Source organism: Martes martes, assembly GCF_963455335.1.
Source record: "Martes martes genome assembly, chromosome: 8".
Classification (NCBI taxonomy): domain Eukaryota; kingdom Metazoa; phylum Chordata; class Mammalia; order Carnivora; family Mustelidae; genus Martes; species Martes martes.
In genome coordinates, this window is record NC_137895.1 from 104,577,013 (window position 1) to 104,596,012 (window position 19,000).

At 44.1% G+C, this 19,000-nt stretch overlaps 1 protein-coding gene across 1 annotated transcript in view; it reads left to right on the forward strand.

The window, feature by feature from the left end:
• Positions 1-746: 746 nt before the first annotated feature.
• The window catches only part of LOC308347158 (maestro heat-like repeat-containing protein family member 1), a gene marked incomplete at both ends in the record, with an annotated part of 68,844 nt that continues 50,590 nt past the window's right edge, over positions 747-19,000 (forward strand). The window contains 14 exon segments of the mRNA XM_080810290.1: positions 747-845; positions 1,177-1,299; positions 2,182-2,341; positions 3,285-3,304; positions 3,306-3,363; positions 3,924-4,078; positions 4,449-4,589; positions 12,474-12,572; positions 13,141-13,219; positions 13,734-13,844; positions 14,803-14,876; positions 15,764-15,880; positions 16,088-16,132; positions 16,950-17,094. Coding sequence (XP_080666416.1) covers positions 747-845; positions 1,177-1,299; positions 2,182-2,341; positions 3,285-3,304; positions 3,306-3,363; positions 3,924-4,078; positions 4,449-4,589; positions 12,474-12,572; positions 13,141-13,219; positions 13,734-13,844; positions 14,803-14,876; positions 15,764-15,880; positions 16,088-16,132; positions 16,950-17,094 — 1,426 coding nt within the window.

The window sequence follows — 19,000 nt, forward strand, 5'->3', positions numbered from 1 at the left end:
CAGGTTCCCTGCCGAGCAGAGAGCCCAATGCAGGGCTTGATCCCAGGACCCTGAGATCATGACCTAAGCCGAAGGCAGAGTCTTAAGAACTGAGCCACCCAGTGTCCCTTATATAAATTTTTTAAAAAGATCTATTTATTAATTTTGGAGATGGAGAGTGCAGAGCAAGTGGGGAGGCGGCAGGAGGAGAGAATCCTGAAGCAGACTCCCCACTGAGCATGGAGCCTGCCTCAGGACTCAATCCCAGGACCCTGAGATCGTGACCTGAGCCATCCAGGTGCCCCTCTCATGTGAATTTTTAATATGCTTATTTTACATATGAAGAAATAGAGTCTCTGGGAGTTAGGTAATTTGCCTAAAGATATATTGCTAGTGGGGGGCAGACTCTGAGTCAGAACCCAAACTTGTGTCTTTTGATTCTTAATATTCTTTGTATTTTTTTAAAAATATTTTATTTATTTATTTGACAGAGATCACAAGTAGGCAGAGGGCAGGCAGAGAGGAGGTGGGGTTGGGGGAAGCAGGCTCCCTGCTGGGCAGAGAGCCTGATGCGGGGCTCCATCCCAGGACCCTGAGATCACGACCTGAGCTGAAGGCAGAAGCTTAACCCACTGAGCCACCCAGTGCCCCTTGTATGTTTTTGTTCGTAGCATGGTACCCCCCTCTGATGAAATACCCACCTGTAGCAAGAGAGAAACAGCTCCCCCACTTCACGCTCTTTACTTCTTACAGAGAAGTTTATAGCTATGATACATTCCTCAGAGATCATTGAGAGGAACCAGGAATGGGATATCTCAGAAAAGAACATTGAGGACATTATGGAGGTACTCCAAGTTGCTGATCAGGTGAGGACATCTCAGACATTTTACTGGCTCCAACCAGCACAGGACCATCTCCATCCAGGCAGCTGGTTGGGTACATACCTGCTGTGCCAGGAGAGTAGGAGAAATCTCCAGTTAGCAGAGTATTACTTGGTCCAGGCCATCATAGCTCCAGGTCTGATTCCCGTGTCCCTAGTCTGACCCATATTCCTTCCATCCCCTCAACCCCTGATCCAGCTTTAACCCTCTTCCTGGATTCACTCCTCCTCTTCCTTTCTCTACCGGGGGCCCTTATTCTCTTTATTATCTTTACCCTTAAACCTTCCTTTCTTCCTGAGTCCCCTCTCTCCTGTAGTTGTCAACAGATAATGTCTTTAAAACTCTCAAGATGCTGAAAGTTAAAATCTTAAACAACAAGATGGTACCTCCACTATGCCAGAAGGTGACCGATATCTTCGTTGACTACCTGAGGACCATGGTGAGGAGCCTGTGCCTCTGGGCTGGGGACTTTGGGGGAAGAAAACAGCAGGTCTGAGCCCAGGAGTTCTTTCTGGCAGATGATGACACTTGGAAACTAACTGGGATCTGGGATATGAGTGTCTCATTTCTAAACAGTTTGCTGGAGTCCGTACCTAGTACTCTGAGCATATCTCAAGGACCGTGACCTAGACAGAATTGCAAGCTACAGCAGTGAAGCAAAGTGAGATGGAAAGGGGGGAAGGATTTGGGCTATTGGGCTCAAAGTCTGACCTCCTTTTCAGACTGTGTCCTAGTATACCTTAGTCAGTCAGCTTTGTTACTGCAATTCAACTAATCATCTCACTGTCTTTCAAATCCACTTACCCATGTGCCAGCCCATCTCTAGACTGAGCGTTCATAATGTCTACCTATCCATCTACCCACGTACTTTACATGCACTTTCCTGACACTGGTTAATCTTGTTTCTTATTTTCTTGGTTACCTATGAATTATCTTTCTTCTGGTTTACCTGTCTTCCTTGGCATGCCTATTTTCTGATCAAGATTCCTGACCTGCCAGAGATTTCCAAAGTTGCTTCCATAATCTACCCACCTTCCTGATGATTCCCTAGGTGCTGTAGGGGAATTTCTCTGCTCTGAAATTTTCAATCCCCCCAACCCCCCAACACAGAGACTTTGCAGATTTTTTGTCTACCTGTTCTTTGCACGCTCTAGGTAGCTCTTGCCCTCCATCACTGGGAAGGCATTTGTTGGATGGGGTGGTAGGGGAGTTCTTGCCTTCTAGATGGAAGAGAATCACTTATTGACCAAAGCTGATTCTCAGAAGCTACAGGACTCATCTTGGGGATTAGCCTTTCAATAGTTAATCTTTCTCTTTCCAGAAGCCGGAGGGAGAACTGGAGGAGTTGTGTACTACGGTCCTAATGGCTCTGGGGTTCCAGTCTCCAGGAATAGTCATCTTCAAGCTGTGGGACAGATGGCACAACACCTTGCCCCCACACTGCCTCCTGACTGCAGTGGGGAGACTCATCCACCACCAGGGTATAGCCTGAGTTAGTCTGAGAAGAGGACAGGGGCAGCAGGTGGTGGGGACATTTTATATGCTCTAGATCAGCTTTATACTCCTGATTTCTCTCATTGGACATCTCCACTTATTTCAGTCATGGGTGTGTATGTGTAGGTGGGAGAACAAACTAGGATCCCTACTGGGCTGTTGGGAACTCAGGAGGGAGTTTCTGGAGACCAAGAATGGCATGATAGGCTGTATTAGGGCATGGGAGACCCACAGAGCTAGAAAGAAGACTCCAGGTGGAGAGAGAAGGCAGAATAGAAAGCCCCCATTCAGCAGTGGTGGGGAGGGGCAAGGAGGAAGCAAGGAGGGCTTTACTTAAGGGAACCTGCAGTGTTGAATTTGATTAGAGCCTTGGAAGTTAATAGAGTAGGCAGGAGGAGGCAGAGACTCACCATTCAGTCTCTGCCCTAGTGGCTCCTGGTGATGGTGGTGGCTCGTTTACCCATTCTGCTCCCCTCTCCCTGTTGAAAAGTGTGAAAAGGCAATCAAGTCACAGGGCTAGTGACCTTTTCTCTACCACTTGGAACTGGGGGAAAGAGAGTCTGGGGGGAGTAAGTTTGCCTTCTGAGCATTAGGCTCAAAATGACAAGGCATGACCCAGCAAGCACAGAGGACACAGCAACAGTAGCTGGAAACATGTCGCTTGATCTAATCAGGGCAAATGTCTTCACATCCATCTCAGACAGCATAGCTTTCTATTTCCTAAGGGTCTTTGGAAAGGAACGTTCATGTATAGCCTGTCCTAATACCTTGCATTTCTGTGCTGTGCTAATATCCATTATCAAGCTTGATCCTCCCAGCAACCCTGTGCAGTGGTCACATCAGGAACTGTACTCCTATTTAACAGTTAAAGAAGCTGAAACTCAGATAAATTAAGTAACTGGTTCTGGGTTGCTCAGACTCTGGAGGTAGAACTAACCCAGGCCTCCTGGCCTCCAGTCTATAAAGTTTCCTACACTAAGGCCAGAATGTTCCCCTCCCTGGGATAGGGATGTCTTTCTTGTACTTTCCCTCTTAGATGCAGCTTCGTACATTGGGGTCACATGGGAATATATCCTGCGCCTTCTGAGGATGGCCCAAACAGAGGATGACATGTTGGCAATATGTCATGGTAAGGGTCAGGAGGGTCTGGGGAAGACTGTTGGAATCAGGGAGGGAGGAGAGAAGGGCAAATAAAGAGACTGGTCCCTCTAAGTAGGGATCCAAGAAAGCTGGGGAGGGCCAGGAAATGGCTGAGAGCAGACCAGGTGTGAGCAGCTGCTCTTCTGCATCTCACTTCTTGGCGTGGATTGGGGCAAGGACCAAGCTTGATAGGGATGCTATGTGTGTTGATACCCTCAACCACTTTTCCTTCCCCTGCTGGGTGTTCCAGGTGTGGTCACAAAGGAAAAATAGTTGGGGTGGTGGTGAATGAGTTGGTGTTTCCCAGTATAGGATCCCAGAAACACTTTTAGGGTTGGAGATGAGAAGACTGTGCCCACATGTGTGTCTGTTTCCCATTGTGAGAAGGGAAAGGTGATGGGCAGTTCAAACTCCCTACATCCCTCACAGTGCTCAAAGGATTGGTCATCAGTGCCCGGAAACATGTGGATTTGCCTACTACAGATGATGAAATAATGGACATCACAAAAGAGGCCGTGTCCTTCAAGGCTTATCTCACCCTCAGGCTTCTCTTCAATCGTTGGTCCCTAAAGACCAACAACAAGGTGGGATTTAGAGGCAGTGGGGTTGAATGGTTGGCTGCAGGAGTAAGTCTTGAGCCAAAGATGGGGCAGGGCCATGTCTGTCTACTTACTGGTGGAAGGATAACTTAAATGGCTCTTCCAAAAGAGCAGGGCGACTTTCCTTAGGCTCTGCTTCCCATTCTCCAGAAAAGGGTATGTCAGAAAATGCCACTGTCCAGCTCCATATTTGTTAAATACGCAATTAAGCAACTTAAATTTACTGATTACTGTTATTAGCCAGGCACTGTGCTAGGCCCTGGGGATACAAAGATGAATAAGGAAAAGCCCCTAAGGGATTGTCTTGTCTTCATCCCTGAGCTGAGGCAAGTTTGTTGTTTCTCCTTGGGCACAGGTGACAGAGCAAGCTATGGTGATAATTGGTCACCTCTTCTTCCTCATGCCATCCTCCAAACTCAAGAACCAAGTGAACCGGTTAACCCGATGGTTAATGACTTTGGTATCTGCAAAAGTGACACCTTTCTACATTTCCCAGGTGATTGGAATGGGGTGAGAAGATAATTTAATTAGTTTTTGCTTTCCACATTTATTGAGTAGTTAATGCTAGGGTTGGCAAAGCATGGCCCACAAACCAAATCCAGCCTGAAGCTTGTTTTTGTAAAATAAGGTTTTGTTGGAATTCCACTCTGCACATTTGTTGAATTCATCTAGCCCTTTGAATCTCTCTGACTTTCCTGTCTCTGACCTCTAGACTCAGATTTAAATGGCTCATGAGAGAGACCAAGCCTACCTGGATAATCTATTTTAAAGTCAACTAATGTGGGACCTTAATTACATCTGTGAAAATCCCTTTATATCAACACCTAGATTACTGCTTGATTCAATAACTGGGAAAGGGGGCCTGGAATTGGGGAGGCCATCACAGAATTCTGCCTACCTTAAAATTGTTATACTAATGTTAAATATTTTTAGGAGCAGAGGACCGAGAACTGGAACCAAAAATTTCTGATTGTTGTTTTAGTCCTTCCGTTTCAGTGGCATTCCTCCAACCAAGTTCCATCCAACTTTTAATGGGTATTTCACAAAAATAAGCTGTGTTATTTGGCAAAATGGGTGGGAAATACTGAGTTAAAATTAGTATCTGAAATGTAGAATTTCCTTAGAGCCTTCAATACATAGGCTAGTCTTGTCCTCCAGAAAGCAAACACCAACATGGTGTTAGAGTTGCAGGAGATTTATTGGAGGAACATCTGTGATGTAAAACAGGGAGGGAGCCAGAGGAGACTGGGAGCCCTCAGACGGCGGCGATGTATGTCTGAACCTTGGCAAGGAAAAAGGAAAGGAGGGAGGGAAAGGAAGGAGGGAAAAAGTGAGGAAGGCCTTAGATGACAGTGTAGTTCTAAAAAAGTTTCAGTTAAGGCCAACAGGGAGTCCCTGAACCAAAACCACCCATCAGAAAAGTCCCACATCTTGAAGGAGTAGGCTTGCCTTAGTGGACTTGCCATATTCAGTCATTGGCTGGAAGAAACCTGTGGGAATCTGGTTTCAGTTTTAACACAGTGCTGGATTTTAGAGCATGACAGCTGGAGATATTGGTTAATTATGCACCTCAGAATAGGCATCTGAGAGGCCTATTTTTCAGGGTTGCTAAATATGCTAATGTACATTTGTGAATTTCCAAGATGAGAATTTTTTTTTTTTTTGAGTGCAACACTCATTAGCATCGAGTTTCCAGGGACTACAGTTTGCAGTCTACCATTACACCACCACCTCAAATGCACTTTCCTTGTTATAGAAAGAGATGACCTTTCTCACTCTGAGTTTTGCCGATTAGTGGACCACCGACACAATCTCTTGTTTGATCTCCCTCCTGGTACGTGTCTGCATGTTGCCTAGGGTAGGGTCTGTGAATTTGGGACAAAGGTTTGCTCTATGTAGTCAATTAGTCAGTTGGAGGACAAGATTTTCTCCCCAACTACTAGTCCGCAGATTGTTCACATGTCGATTCCACCCCATTCCATCTTGGCCAGCAGTGGAAATGTTTTGACTACTCCCTTTTCCCTTCTCCTTCTTCCTCCTCTCTCACTCCAGGGCATGGTGATTGAGAATCAAGATATTTATCAGCCTATAATAAAATTTTGCTTGGACATCAACCAGCACTAACCAGCCCTAGTTAAGCAAACTGGCCCTAATGGGAATCCATCAGGTAGGGAAGGAAAGGAGGAAATGTTGAATATCCAAAATCCAGTGGAGGGATTTCTGCTTCTGGGGCAGATTTACTCTCTTGCCTGAAACAACTAAAAGCTAGACAAAGTATATGAAGTAATGGTTTTTAAGACATTGGATAGGAGGCAACAAAGAGCAGTGATTCCTGACAGTCAGGAAAGAAATGAGGTGAGCCCTCTGATTGTCCCACCTAATTTTCTTAAGAGAGTTTCCAGGTCGTGGCGTAGGGAAAGAAAACCCGGGAAGAGTCTACTGGACTTTCTGAGGTGACAAGATGGTGGTAAGAATCCAGGGAGACCAATGCAGCTAGAGTTTACAGAGCAGAATATTAAACAGTCCGTGAATATGAGGAAACTGTTTCAGGTGAGGAAAAGAACAAAGAATTGAGAGAACAGTAGCCAGAATTCACATGGTGCCAGGAATAGTACCTGTTCACACCAACCAGCCTGAGAACTTCATAACTCACAGGCATTGGGTAGAGCACTGAGAAGGTGGGGCAAAATTCAGAGCAGGCTGAATGCTGTTTTGGCCTAACACATTTTAAAAGCAAGACCCTCCCCCCACAAATCAAACTATTTCCAAGTAACTGCATCCCAGAAGAAATTCAAGAATATAAGAATACAAAAATACCCAGCACTTAATAAGGTTAATTCACAATGAGTGACGTTAAATAAAAAAATCACCAGACACACAAAGATGCAAGAAATTATGATGTATAATAGGGAGAAAAATCAATCAAAACTGACCCAGAACTCACACAGAAATGGTAGACAAGAACACTAAAACAGGTATTATAACTGTATTCTGTAGGTTTGAAAGCTAGATTGGAAAAGATTGATTAACTTGAAGACATAGCAATAAAAACTATACAGAATGAAACACAAAGATAAAAAGAAGTAGAAGGAGGAGGAGGAGGAAGCTTCAGTGAGATATGGACAAATTCAAGCAGCCTAATTTATGTTCAGTTGGAGTTCCACCAAAAAGGGGAAAGACAGAAAAAATATTTGAAGAAATCGTGGTTGAGAATTTTCTAAATCTGAAGAAAGTGATAAATTCACAGTTCCAAGACACTAAGTGAACCCCAAACACAAGAAACATAAAACCACACCAAACCATATTATATTCACATTTCTCAAAACCAGTGGAAAAGAGAAAATCTTAAATGCAGAAAGTAAAAACAAAAAACAAAACAATAAAAACAACATGTTTCAAAGAGAGAAATAAAGATTCTCATTGGAAAAAATGCAAGTGAAAACATAGTAGAATTCAAGGTACTGAAAGAAAAACACTATATCCTAGAATTCTGTGCTTAGTGGTAATATCTTTCAGACTAAGAGAAAAAAACATTTTCACACATTAAAAAAAGCTGAAAGAATTCATCACCAGTAGACCCATATTATAAGAAACGTTAAAGTCCTTCAGGCAGAAGGAAAATGATACCAGATGGAAATATGGATTTATACAAAAGAATGAAGAAAACCATTAGAAATGGTAATTATGTGAGCGAATATATTTTTTCTTATTTAAAAAAATCTCTTTATAAGGTAACTATTTCAACAAACATAACAATGTAGTGTGGAATTTGTTATATGTAGAAGTAAAATTTATGACGATAATAGCACAAAGTGTAGTATTAGTATACCTATACTTAGTGTACGTAAAGTAGTATAATATCACTTGAAGATTGACTGGGATAAGTTAAAAATGTGTGCTATAGGGACACCTGGGTGGCTCAGTCCTTTGAGTGCCAGCCTTCAGCTCAGGTCATGATCCCAGAGTCCTGGGATTGAGTCCTGCATCAGGCTCCTTGCTCAGTGGGGAGACTGCTTTTCTCTCTTCCTGCTGCTCCCTCTGCTTGTACACACTGTCTCTCTCTCTGATGAATAAATAAATAAATAAAATCTTTTAAAAAAAGTATGCTATAAACCCTGTATAGCAACCACTAAAATAACAAAGAGTTATAGCTAATAGGCCAACAAAGGATATCATATGGAATTACAAAAAATATTCAATTAATTTGACGGCAGAGATAGAGGGACAGGAGAACAAAGAATTAGGACTAGTAGGAAACAAATAGCAAGATGATAGACTTAAGCCTAACCATAATTAATAAATAAGTAAGTAAATAAATATCATATTATATATAAGTAGTCTAAATACCCCAATTAAAGGCAGAGATTGTCAGATGGATTAAAAAAACAAGACCCGGGACACCTGGGTGGCTCAGTGGGTTAAAGCCTCTGCCTTCAGCTCAGGTCATGATCTCAGGGTCCTGGGATGGAGCCCCGCATCAGGCTCTCTGCTCAGCAGGGAGCCTGCTTCCCTTCCTCTCTCTCTGCCTGCCTCTCTGCCTACTTGTGATCTCTGCCTGTCAAATAAATAAATAAAATCTTAAAAAAAAAAAGACCCACCTATATCCTATATTTCCTATAGGAAATGCACTTCAAAGATAAAGATACAAATAGGTTAAAAATAAAAGGATAAATAAAAATATATAGGCATATCTTGGAGATATCACAGGTTTGGTTCTAGACTACTGCAATAAAATGAATATTGCAGTAAAGCAAGTAAGATGAATTTTTTGGTTTCCCAGTGCATATAAAAGTTATATTTACACTACACTGTGGTATAACGTGCAATAACATTTATCTAAAATACAATATAAGTGCTTTAAAAACACTTTATTGCTAAAAGATATCATCATTGGAGACTTTAGTGAGTTATAATCAGTGATAACATATCACCATTGCAAAAATAATAACAGTGAAAAAATTTCAAATATTCTAAGAACTACCAAAATGTGACACAGAAACATAAAGTCAACAAATGCTGTTAGGAAAATGGTGCAGACAGACTTGCTCGATATAGAGTCGCTACAAACCCTAAACTTATTAAAAAAAAAACAAAAACCTTCCAAAGCACAATAAAGTGAAGCGATAAAACAAGGTATGGCTGTACCACGTTAACGTTTATGGAAAAAAGCTGTTTCTGCAGTATTCATATCAGATAAAGTAGATTGTAGAGCAAAGAATATCATCAAGTATTAAAAAATGTCATTTCATAATGATGAAAGGGTCAATTATCAACAGCACCTAACAATTCTAAATGTTTATGTACCTGTTATTATGTGTCTGTTATTATAACAGAGCTTTAAAAATATATAAAGCAAAAACTAATAGAACTGCAAGGAGAAACAGAAAAATCCGTAACTACAGATTTCAACATCCCTCTTTCAACAATTGATAGAACAAGTAGATGATCAGAAAATGTACAGAAGATCTGAGGACTATCAAACAACTTGACCCTATTAGCACACAGATTGGAAAGGAAGTACAGTTGTCTTTATTCACAGGCAACATGATCATTTGTATAAAAATATGAAATACCCACGAATAAATCTGAAAAAAGGTAATACTTGTACACTGGAAACTACTAATCATTGCTAGAGGAAATTAAAGAAGACTTAAATAAACAGAAACATATGCAGTATTCAGGGGCCCGAAGATTCAATATTGATAAGTTATCAGTTCTTCCCAAGTTGATCTAGATTCATTGCAATCCTCTTTTTTTTAAACCTCATTTTTAAGTAATCTCTGCACCCAACATGATGCTTGCTTGTACTTACAACCTTGGGATCAAGAGTCTCACCTGTTCCACTGATTGATCCAGGCGGGTGCCCCAGATTCATTGCAAGTCTAACCAAAATCCTAGCGGTCTTGTGGCGCCTGGGTTGGTCAGTCAGTTCAGAGTCCAAATATTATGCTCCACACTGGGTGTGGAGCCTACTTAAAAAAAAAAAAAAAAAAGAACCTAGCAGTTTTGCTTGTTTTTTTTTTTTTTTTCTGATTTTATTTATTTATTTATTTGAGAGAGAAAGAATGAGAGGGGGAGAGTCAGAGGGAGAAGCAGGCTCCCCACTGAGCCGGGAGCCCGATGTGGGACTTGATCCTTTGACTCCCAGATCATGACCTGAGCCGAAGGCACTCACCCAACCAATTGAGCCACCCAGGCCCCCCCGCAGGCTTTATTTAATAGGAATTGACAACCTGATTCTAAAACTCACATGGAAATGAAAAAGACCCAATACAGCCAAAACAGTTTAGAGAAAGAATGACAACTTATAAAACTACAACAACGGAGACTGTAGTATTGGTATTAAGACAGATGAATGGATAAATGGAACTGAATAGAGATTCCGGAAATAGACCTACATATTTACTGCCAATTGATTTTTTTGGCAAAGGTGAAAAGGCAATTCTTTGGAGGAAAGATAGTCTCCTCAACAAATGGTGCTAGAACATTTGTATATCTATACACAAAAAGATAAACTTCAATCCATACCTCATGCCATGTATAAAAATTAACTCAAAATGGCTCACACTTGGGGCACCTCGGTGGCTCAGTGGGTTAAACCTCTGCCTTCGGCTCAGGTCATGGTCTCAGGGTTCTGGGATCGAGCCCCACATTGGGCTCTCTGCTCAGCAGGGAGCCTGCTTCCTCCTCTCTCTCTGCCTGCCTCTCTGCCTGCTTGTGATCTCTGTCTGTCAAATAAATAAATAAAATCTTTTAAAAAAATGGCTCATACTTAAATGTAAACCCTAAAATTATCAAAGTTCTAGATGAAAACAGGAGAAATTTGTGTGCAGTTGGGGTAGGCAAAGATGTCTTAGCTACACCACCAGAAACATGATCCATAAAAGAACAAAATGAATAAAGTGGACTTAATCAAAGTGAGTAACTTCTGTTCTGTTAGAATGAAAAGACAGGCCTCAGACTGGAAGAAAATATTTGCAAATCACACACACACACCCAGAATATATGAAAAACTCTCAAAACCCATTTAAAAAAAAATTTAAAAAGCGGACCAAAAAATTGAACAGCTGCTTCACCAAAGAAGATATGAGGATGACAAGACAGCCACCACGGGAAAAGTTGCTCAACAATGCATAGACGTGAGGGACTTTAAAATCACCACGAGATGCCACTACACATCTGTCAGAATGTAAACTGGCAAACCACCTTGGAAAACGGTTTGGCAGTTTCTTAAAAAGGAAGTGAAGGTCTATTATGACAGAAAGCAGATCAATGTTTGCCTGGGGAAAGGAAAGGTGCTGGTAGGGGAGGGAAGGAAGAATTACAAAGACCTAAGAGGAAACTTCAGGTGTAGTGGGTATGTTCCTTACGTTAATTGTGGTGATTTCCTGAGTGTATACATTTATCAAAACTTAATGAATTGAACACTTTATTTTTAAAAAATATTTTATTTATTTATTTGACAGAGAGAGAGAGAGAGAGAGATCACAAGTAGTCAGAGAGGCAGGCAGAGGGGGAGGGGAAAGTAGGCTCCCTGCTGAGCAGACAGCCCGATGCGGGCCTCCATCCCAGGACCCTGAGATCATGACCTGAGCTGAAGGCAGAGGCTTAACCCACTGAGCCACCCAGGTGCCCCTGGACACTTTAGATATATATCGTTTTTGGTATCAGATGTTAATAAACCTGTTTTAAGAAAACTAAGGTTATCTGTAGAACTCTTACATACCAGTGATAAGAAGAACCCACAAAATAATAAGAAACCACCAGGTAGGGACACCTGGGTGGCTCAGTGGGTTAAGCCTCTGCCTTCGGCTCAGGTCATGATCTCAGGGTCCTAGGATCGAACCCCACATTGGGCTCTCTGCTCAGCGGGGAGCCTGCTTCCCCGGCTCTCTCTCTGCCTGCCTCTCTGCCTACTTGTGATCTCTCTGTCAAATAAAAGAAAAATAAAATCTTAAAAAAAAAAAAAAAAGAAACCACCAGGCAGAGAGTAGAAATGTAGGCTTTTAGACTCAGTTTTCAGAATTTTGAAAGTTGTAGAACCATGGAATCAGTTCTTGCTTTGGCTCTGATTAATTTACCCTGCTCCTTTGAAGTCAGCCAATACTCGAAATGTTGACTTTCCCTAAAGTTTTTGTGGAGTAATGAGATTATTTGGAAGTAAGTGTAGTTTACTGGGTCAGGGGGAAGGGCAGGTCATGGCTGTGTTTGGCTATGAAAGAATTAGACCCTGAGCCTTTTTTGGAAGGATCCAAGAGGGCAGTGTGAAACCATGACGACGTGGCCCATCCTTGAAGAGAAGATGTGAAGACAGAGGATTTCTCCAGAGGCTGTGGCAAGTCTGGGCTAACTTAGGCTTACTCTGTCTTTATGCACACAGTGTATTTACCAACTTATGGATGCTCTGGCTCTTAGTGGCTGTGGAGGTATAAACTTAGAATCCCAGCTGGAAAATATTACAGACCTGCTGTTCAATCAGGTGAGTGCTGTGGGGCTAGAAGCATCCTGGGCTTGCTTTTTCTCTTTCCTTTGGAGGCGATGGCTCCCACAGCCCAGGTCACAACCTCCATAAAAGCAGGCGTCTTTCACACGGTAACCTTAACCATACACATCCCAGGTTTCCCTGGAATAGATAAATGCCCGGATTCTGGGCATAGACTCGAATATTCTCCATGAGATAAATTGGGTACGTTCTGTGTGTTTCTTGGAGGTCACAGACCTTTGTTGGTCCCCCTAATCTCTGGCTAAAGGGCAGGAGATTCAAAGCACCCCATCATGCCTGTGGGAAATGTCAGGGCCTCTGTGTTGCAGCCTAGAGTAAGAAGGTAATTGAACATTTTGCAAATAGGTGTTACCTTCTGTTTGTTTAATTTGCTTGCCACTGTCTTCTTCCCTTTGGGGCTGGGGATGTGGATTCCTGGGTTCTGTTTTCCTATTCCCCTTTATGGCTAAGCTCCACACTTTCCATGGTGTCTTGGTTCCTCCATCCACACCCATGGCCCCTAATTTCAGTCCTCCTGGGTCTGATGGCCTTGGTCTCCCCACAGCTGAGCGAAACAGTCAAGGAGTCAGATCCTCACTCTGCGCGGAACCATATCCTTGCCCTGAAGGCTTTCTACATCCTATGTAAGTTAACACAGTTCCCTAACCCCAGGTATTTGTGTGGGTGGGCATTTAGGGTAACCTTCGTGTCTCCCTGGACCAGAGCAGGGACCTAGGTTCCCATAAGGGGCTTCTATCCTTCTAGAACAGATGCAAAGTAATCCGTGGGAGCTTTGCTTGAAATTCAAGGAATCTTGAGGGGCAAAGACGTTAGATCCACTCCCTTCACCTGAAGCAGGCTTCCCTTTCTCCTTCAATGAATCCCAGCTTAGAAAGGTGATCTTGTCATTACAACACTGATGATCATGTGAGGCGTGCTGATCTATGGGAGGGCCTAAGGTGGGGCAGGGGAGGGACAGGGCCCAGCTCAAGGAAAGCATCTGGCTAGCTGCCTATCCTCTTCCTTTTCTCCAGCCTAAAGGACCCTAATTTATCTGGTTCATGACATCATGGTTTGCTGTAAGCATGATTTACTTCTACTTACCACTCGCTAGTTAAACATACTCTTGATTCCCTTGTATTTGCCCCCTTCTGATAGCCAAGTTATACAATGATCAGGTGGTATTCTTAATACAAAAGACCATGCAAACCAGTGATCCAGCCAAGATAGTATCAGCCCTTCAAGTTTTCATGGATGTGTTCCCGGAAGGTGAGTGGCAATTGGCCTAATCTTGGGGATCTTCGTTCCTATGAGAGTTCTTTTGTCTGGGAAACAGTCCCACATGTAGTTCAAGTCACAGTTTTAAACTTAATGTAAACTCAAAGTAAATTCAATAGGTTTAAATCTTGGCTTCACTTCTTATTAACTGTGTAGACGGGGGCAGATTGCTTTTAGTCTGTGCCTCTATTTCCTCACCCGAAAATGAAGGTAATGCTAGTACCTGCCTTTAGGGTTTTTTAGTGAAGGTTAGATGAGAAAATGGATGCGAGGTACTTAGACTATTCCCCAATATGCAGTCAGTTTTGTAGTGGTTTATTCTGTGATTATGATCTTGGGGAACAAGCTTCAACTCCAATCCAGCGTTTGCTAGATCTTTGCTCTATGTCTAGCAGAGTGCAAGGCACTGAAAACAGACACTCAAATAAGACATAGTCCCTGCTCTCAAACAGTTCACTATTGAGTTCGGAGTGTGAAACAATGCAAGATAATACGTGAAAAGTTGTTCAAATGTGAGCGTGGTTATTTGCAATGAAGAAGGGGTCAGTCGGGAGATGGGATGGGCTCTGGAGCAGGGAGGGAGATTGTAATGGTGAGTTAGGAGAGGGAATTTACATAAAGAAGAACAGTTGTCATAGTTTTAAAGGTTGTGATGTATGGGGCAGTGGGGGTTGTGGGAACAGCTTGACTGGGGTCGTGGGCATTCGTAGGAGACTGGAAAGAGCTGGGGCTCCAATGCCAGCTTGATGAAAATCCTGTTTTTGGTCACTCTTCAGTCTGGTTTGAAGCAGAGGGATGGTGGAGATAATCTCTGGGCGCTCTATCTGGTCCTTGAAGACCAGGACAGTACCTGGAATTCCTCCCACCTGTCTGTCTTCTTGTGCCTCCCAATACAACAGAGGATGCGGAAGGAGACTGATCCCCAGCTGCGTGTGTCTCTTTTCTCTAGTGCCCCAGACAGAGCAACTGAAGAATGAAGTGATGCATTCCGTCATCATCATGATTCAGGATGATCTCAAACCAGTGAGCAGAAAGGCGGAATATTTGGGCCGGGAGGGCAGTTGCTTTCTTGAGACCTTGAAGTTGTATAAAATGGAGAGGGGAGGCTGTTCATGGATGAGAGAGGTAAGGCATCCCCTTACCAAGCCCACCCTGGCCTCAGACTCTGCCCATGGGTTACATGTGAGCTCCTCAGAGCCTGAGAAGGATTTGAGAAGTGGACAGGTGGTTCCTACCTATTTTCTGAGCCTTGTCAGTGGGGACACAGAGCTCTAAAGAATACTAATTCTGCTCCCTAAAAATTCCATTTACTTGGGGAGAGAAAACCTCAAACATCATATCTAGCGTGGGGTCCGTGGCGCCATATTTTTAACAACCTCTGCCCGGATTGGAGGCAGCGAATACTGCTCCCAGCTCTGAATTGGGCCCAGGTGGACAACAACGGTACCATCCCTAGAAACCAAGTCCTAAATCTTCAGACGGTTGATGGGGAGACTGGGATCTTGAGGGCTGGGCCCTCAGGACTTGTGGGATTCATTTCTGGCTTTCCCTATGAAGGCCAGAACATGCGACTTCTCCTGGACTCTGATTTCTCCCTGCCCAACACTTCTGTCCATTTCTTATCTTATGTAAGGCGTGGGCAAGCGCAGTGCTTACTGTTCTTCAGGAGAACGGTAAGAACTGAAAGAGGCTAGAACTTCAGGGTCGAGTAGGGTTGTCTGTCATCACCTAGAGACCAGTGAAGAGTCACATTGGGCTTGAAGTTGGGAGATCTGAGTCCCTTGAAGACTCCTGTCACCGGCTCTGGTCCTCTGTGTTCTCACCTGGAACATGAAGGGTCATACTGATGTGCCTTCTTATCTTGTCACGTGATGGTCTGTGACCCCATCCCCCCAAACTACCCCCCGCAGGTGCGGAAGGCCCTCCTGAACTTCATCGAGATGCTGGGCCGGCATGACTACTTGGCCATGCCCCAGGGGAATGTCATCATCAACTATGTCATCAAGCTCAGCGAGTCTGCCTGCTCTGTGAGCAGGGGCCAGGAAGGGAGGGGACAGAGGGTGGCAGCAAGAGAAGGGCAAGTTTGGGAGCAGAAGGGAAAGAAGAAGAGGGCATCGCTGGCACAGTGAGAAGGGGCTTTGGTGTCTAAAACTCTGAGCAGTGAGCCAGGGGAGGCCTTGAACCAGAAGACTCAGCTAGCATTGGTTTCAGATTTTAACCTTTTCATATTCCAGAATGAAGAGGACATCCAACTAATATGTTCCGAAATCCTACAGATGGTACAAGCAGCTAGGGTCAAAGAAGCTTCTTCATCTCCTCCTCTCCTGACTGCCCAGATACCCTGACCCCCAGATTGCATTCTCTCTGTCTCCCCGCTATCCCCCACTCCACCTAACCCCCTGTATGGTCCCTTCTACCCTCCCTACCTCTGTCTGTTCCCACTCGAGTGTCTGGGGCTTCTCTGAGAAGTGGCTCAGTGGAGCAGAGGGTCACTGGGTGGTAAACCTGGAGGCCTGAGCCTGGGTCTTGCTCAGCCGGTTTCTGGCTATAAATCTCGAGTAAATTGCTCTCCAGGCTATAGTTTCTCCCGTAAAAAAAAGATGGGTGATTACCCACCCTGCCTGCTCTTAGCAGCCTCTAAGGATTCTTGGAGACTCGACGAGTTGTTGTGTGGGTCAGAGCTGAGTCAGGGGCCATGGGAAGCAAAGGACAGCTGTGATTTACTCTTCTTCCCAGACACCCCCCCTCCCTCCCAGCAAGCTGTCTCCCGACGGCTAGCATGTCTTCTGCCCCCGGAATGCCCCCCTGTGAAGGCGATGACAAGTCACACAATTCCATATTTCAAGAAGCCCCTCTATTTAATCAAGTCCTTCCTGCTATGATTTTAATCAGGACCTTGGTTGTGTTTTACCAACATGTAGGGGGAAGGAGGAGAGGGGAGGGGGAAGGGAGATTGTGACTGAGATGGAGGGGGCTGTGCATACAGGTCTCAAATGCCCCTCCAAGAAAGGAGGACAAAACCATAGGGTTGGAGAACTTATGATTGGGGCTGATTTGGAGCTTGACATCGAATCCCCTTGCCACCTCATCTGCCAGGTGTCCTTGCCGAAACTGATCACCTTGGCATGCCAGCCCGGCAACAGCTTGGCCTTCGTGCTGCTGAGTAAGACAGCCACAAACATGGCTCTGAAGGCCCGGTCCCTGGGCCAGGTCCCCTATCTAAGCAGCTTTCACCTCAGCCGTAAGTACACAGGCGGGGGAGACCGCGGAGAGGGGGCAGTGGTGAAACAGGCTGCCACAGGCGGGAGGGGAGGGTGGGAGAGGGACTGGGACTCCGGAGGGGCCATGGGTGTGGGGAGAGGGTGCAGATCTGCTGGGAGGGCCAGGAGAGCACAGCTGTGAGCCGGGGCCTGGACGGAGGACGAAGGCAAAGGGTTAGGGCAGCAGCTTGATGCCATCTGGCTCTTCGCATGGATGAAAAGGGGAATCCTTTGGAAGAGAGGCAAACCCCTCCCCCCTGGCCCCCGATCCAACAGATCCTTCTTCCTCTCTTCCTCTCTTGAAACACCGGAGTAGAGATGCACAGACTTTGTTGTTAATTACAAAGTAACGCGTACACAGACATTCCTGACCCTTAGTTCTTTGCCCTGACTCTGAGCCTCACTCTTTGCTCACCCCATCCCTGACCGCTAGTTCCAGGGGGAGTCAGAGTCGGGGTGAGGCTATCTGTTTGGCACATTACTTGGGGTGTGTGGGTGTTTGTGTGTTTGGAAAATAAGCATTCTTTGTTAGGGTTTAAAAGGAGGAGAGGTAGCAAATGACTTTCCCAGTGTTGAGAGTCCTGATTACAGTCAGTGTAAACAACAGACATTTAAAAGGTAGACCTAGGATTTTCAAATATGAAAGGCATGAAAATATGTGCCTGGATAAGAACTTCTCAGGATAGTAGATCCTTTCAAGGTATAAACTAATAGGACGCACTCACGAGCGGTAACCGTTTACCACGCTTCCGCTGGACAATGCCTTTCTTCCCTAGTCTGTCCCTCTATTTAAATCTTTTTTCTTGTGGTATAGGTGACATACAGTGTTCTGTATGGGGGCTCCTGGGTGGCTCACTCAGTTAAGTGTCTGCCTTTGTCTCAGGTCATGATCTCAGGGTCCTGGGATCAAGCCCCGTGTCAGGTTCTTGGCTCAAAAAGGAGGTTGCCTCTCCCTTTTCTTCTCTCTCTCTACTCTCCCCCGTCAAACAAATAAATAATAATAATAAATAAATAAATAAAATCTTAAAAATATTAGTGGTCTGACAATTCTATACATTACTGTATGCTCACCATGATAAGTGTTGTCACCATCTGTCACCATAAGTGTCATCACAATATTATTCATTACATTCCCTATTCTGTACTTCTCATCCCTATGACATTGATTTTATAATTGGAAGTTTGTACCTCTTACTCCCCTTCACCTGTCTTGCCCATCCCTCCCCTCTGGCCACCATCTGTCTGTTCTCCATATTTTTGGTTCTCTTTCTGTTTCTATTTTTGTTTGTTCATGTGTTTAGTTTTATAGATTCCGCGTATAAGTGAAATCATATGGTATTTGTCTTTCTTTGTCAAACTTCTACCTAGTGTAACATCTTCGAGTTCCATCCATGTTGTCATACATGGCAAGATATTCTTTTTATAGCCAAGTAATATTCCTTGTATGTGTTTGTCGGTGTGTGTACAGACCACATCTTCTGGATCCATTCCTCTATTGACGGACACTTGGGCTGCTTCCATGTCTTGGCTCTGGCAGTAAATAGTCTGCAGTAAACAGAAGGGCGCCTGTACCTTTCCAAATTAGTGTTTTTGTTTTCTTTCAGTAAATGCCCAGTGTGGAATTACTAGATTGTATGAGATTTCTATTTTTAGTTTTTTTTTTAATTTTTAAAGATTTTATTCATTTTATTTGACAGGCAGAGATTACAAGTAGGCAGAGAGGCAGGCAGAGAGAGAGGAGGAAGGAGGCTCCCTGCTGAGCAGAGAGCCCGATGCGGGGCTCGATCCCAGGACCCTGGGATCATGACCTGAGCCGAAGGCAGAGGCTTTAACCCACTGAGCCACCCAGGCGCCCCTCTATTTTTAGTTTTTTGAGGAAACTCCATA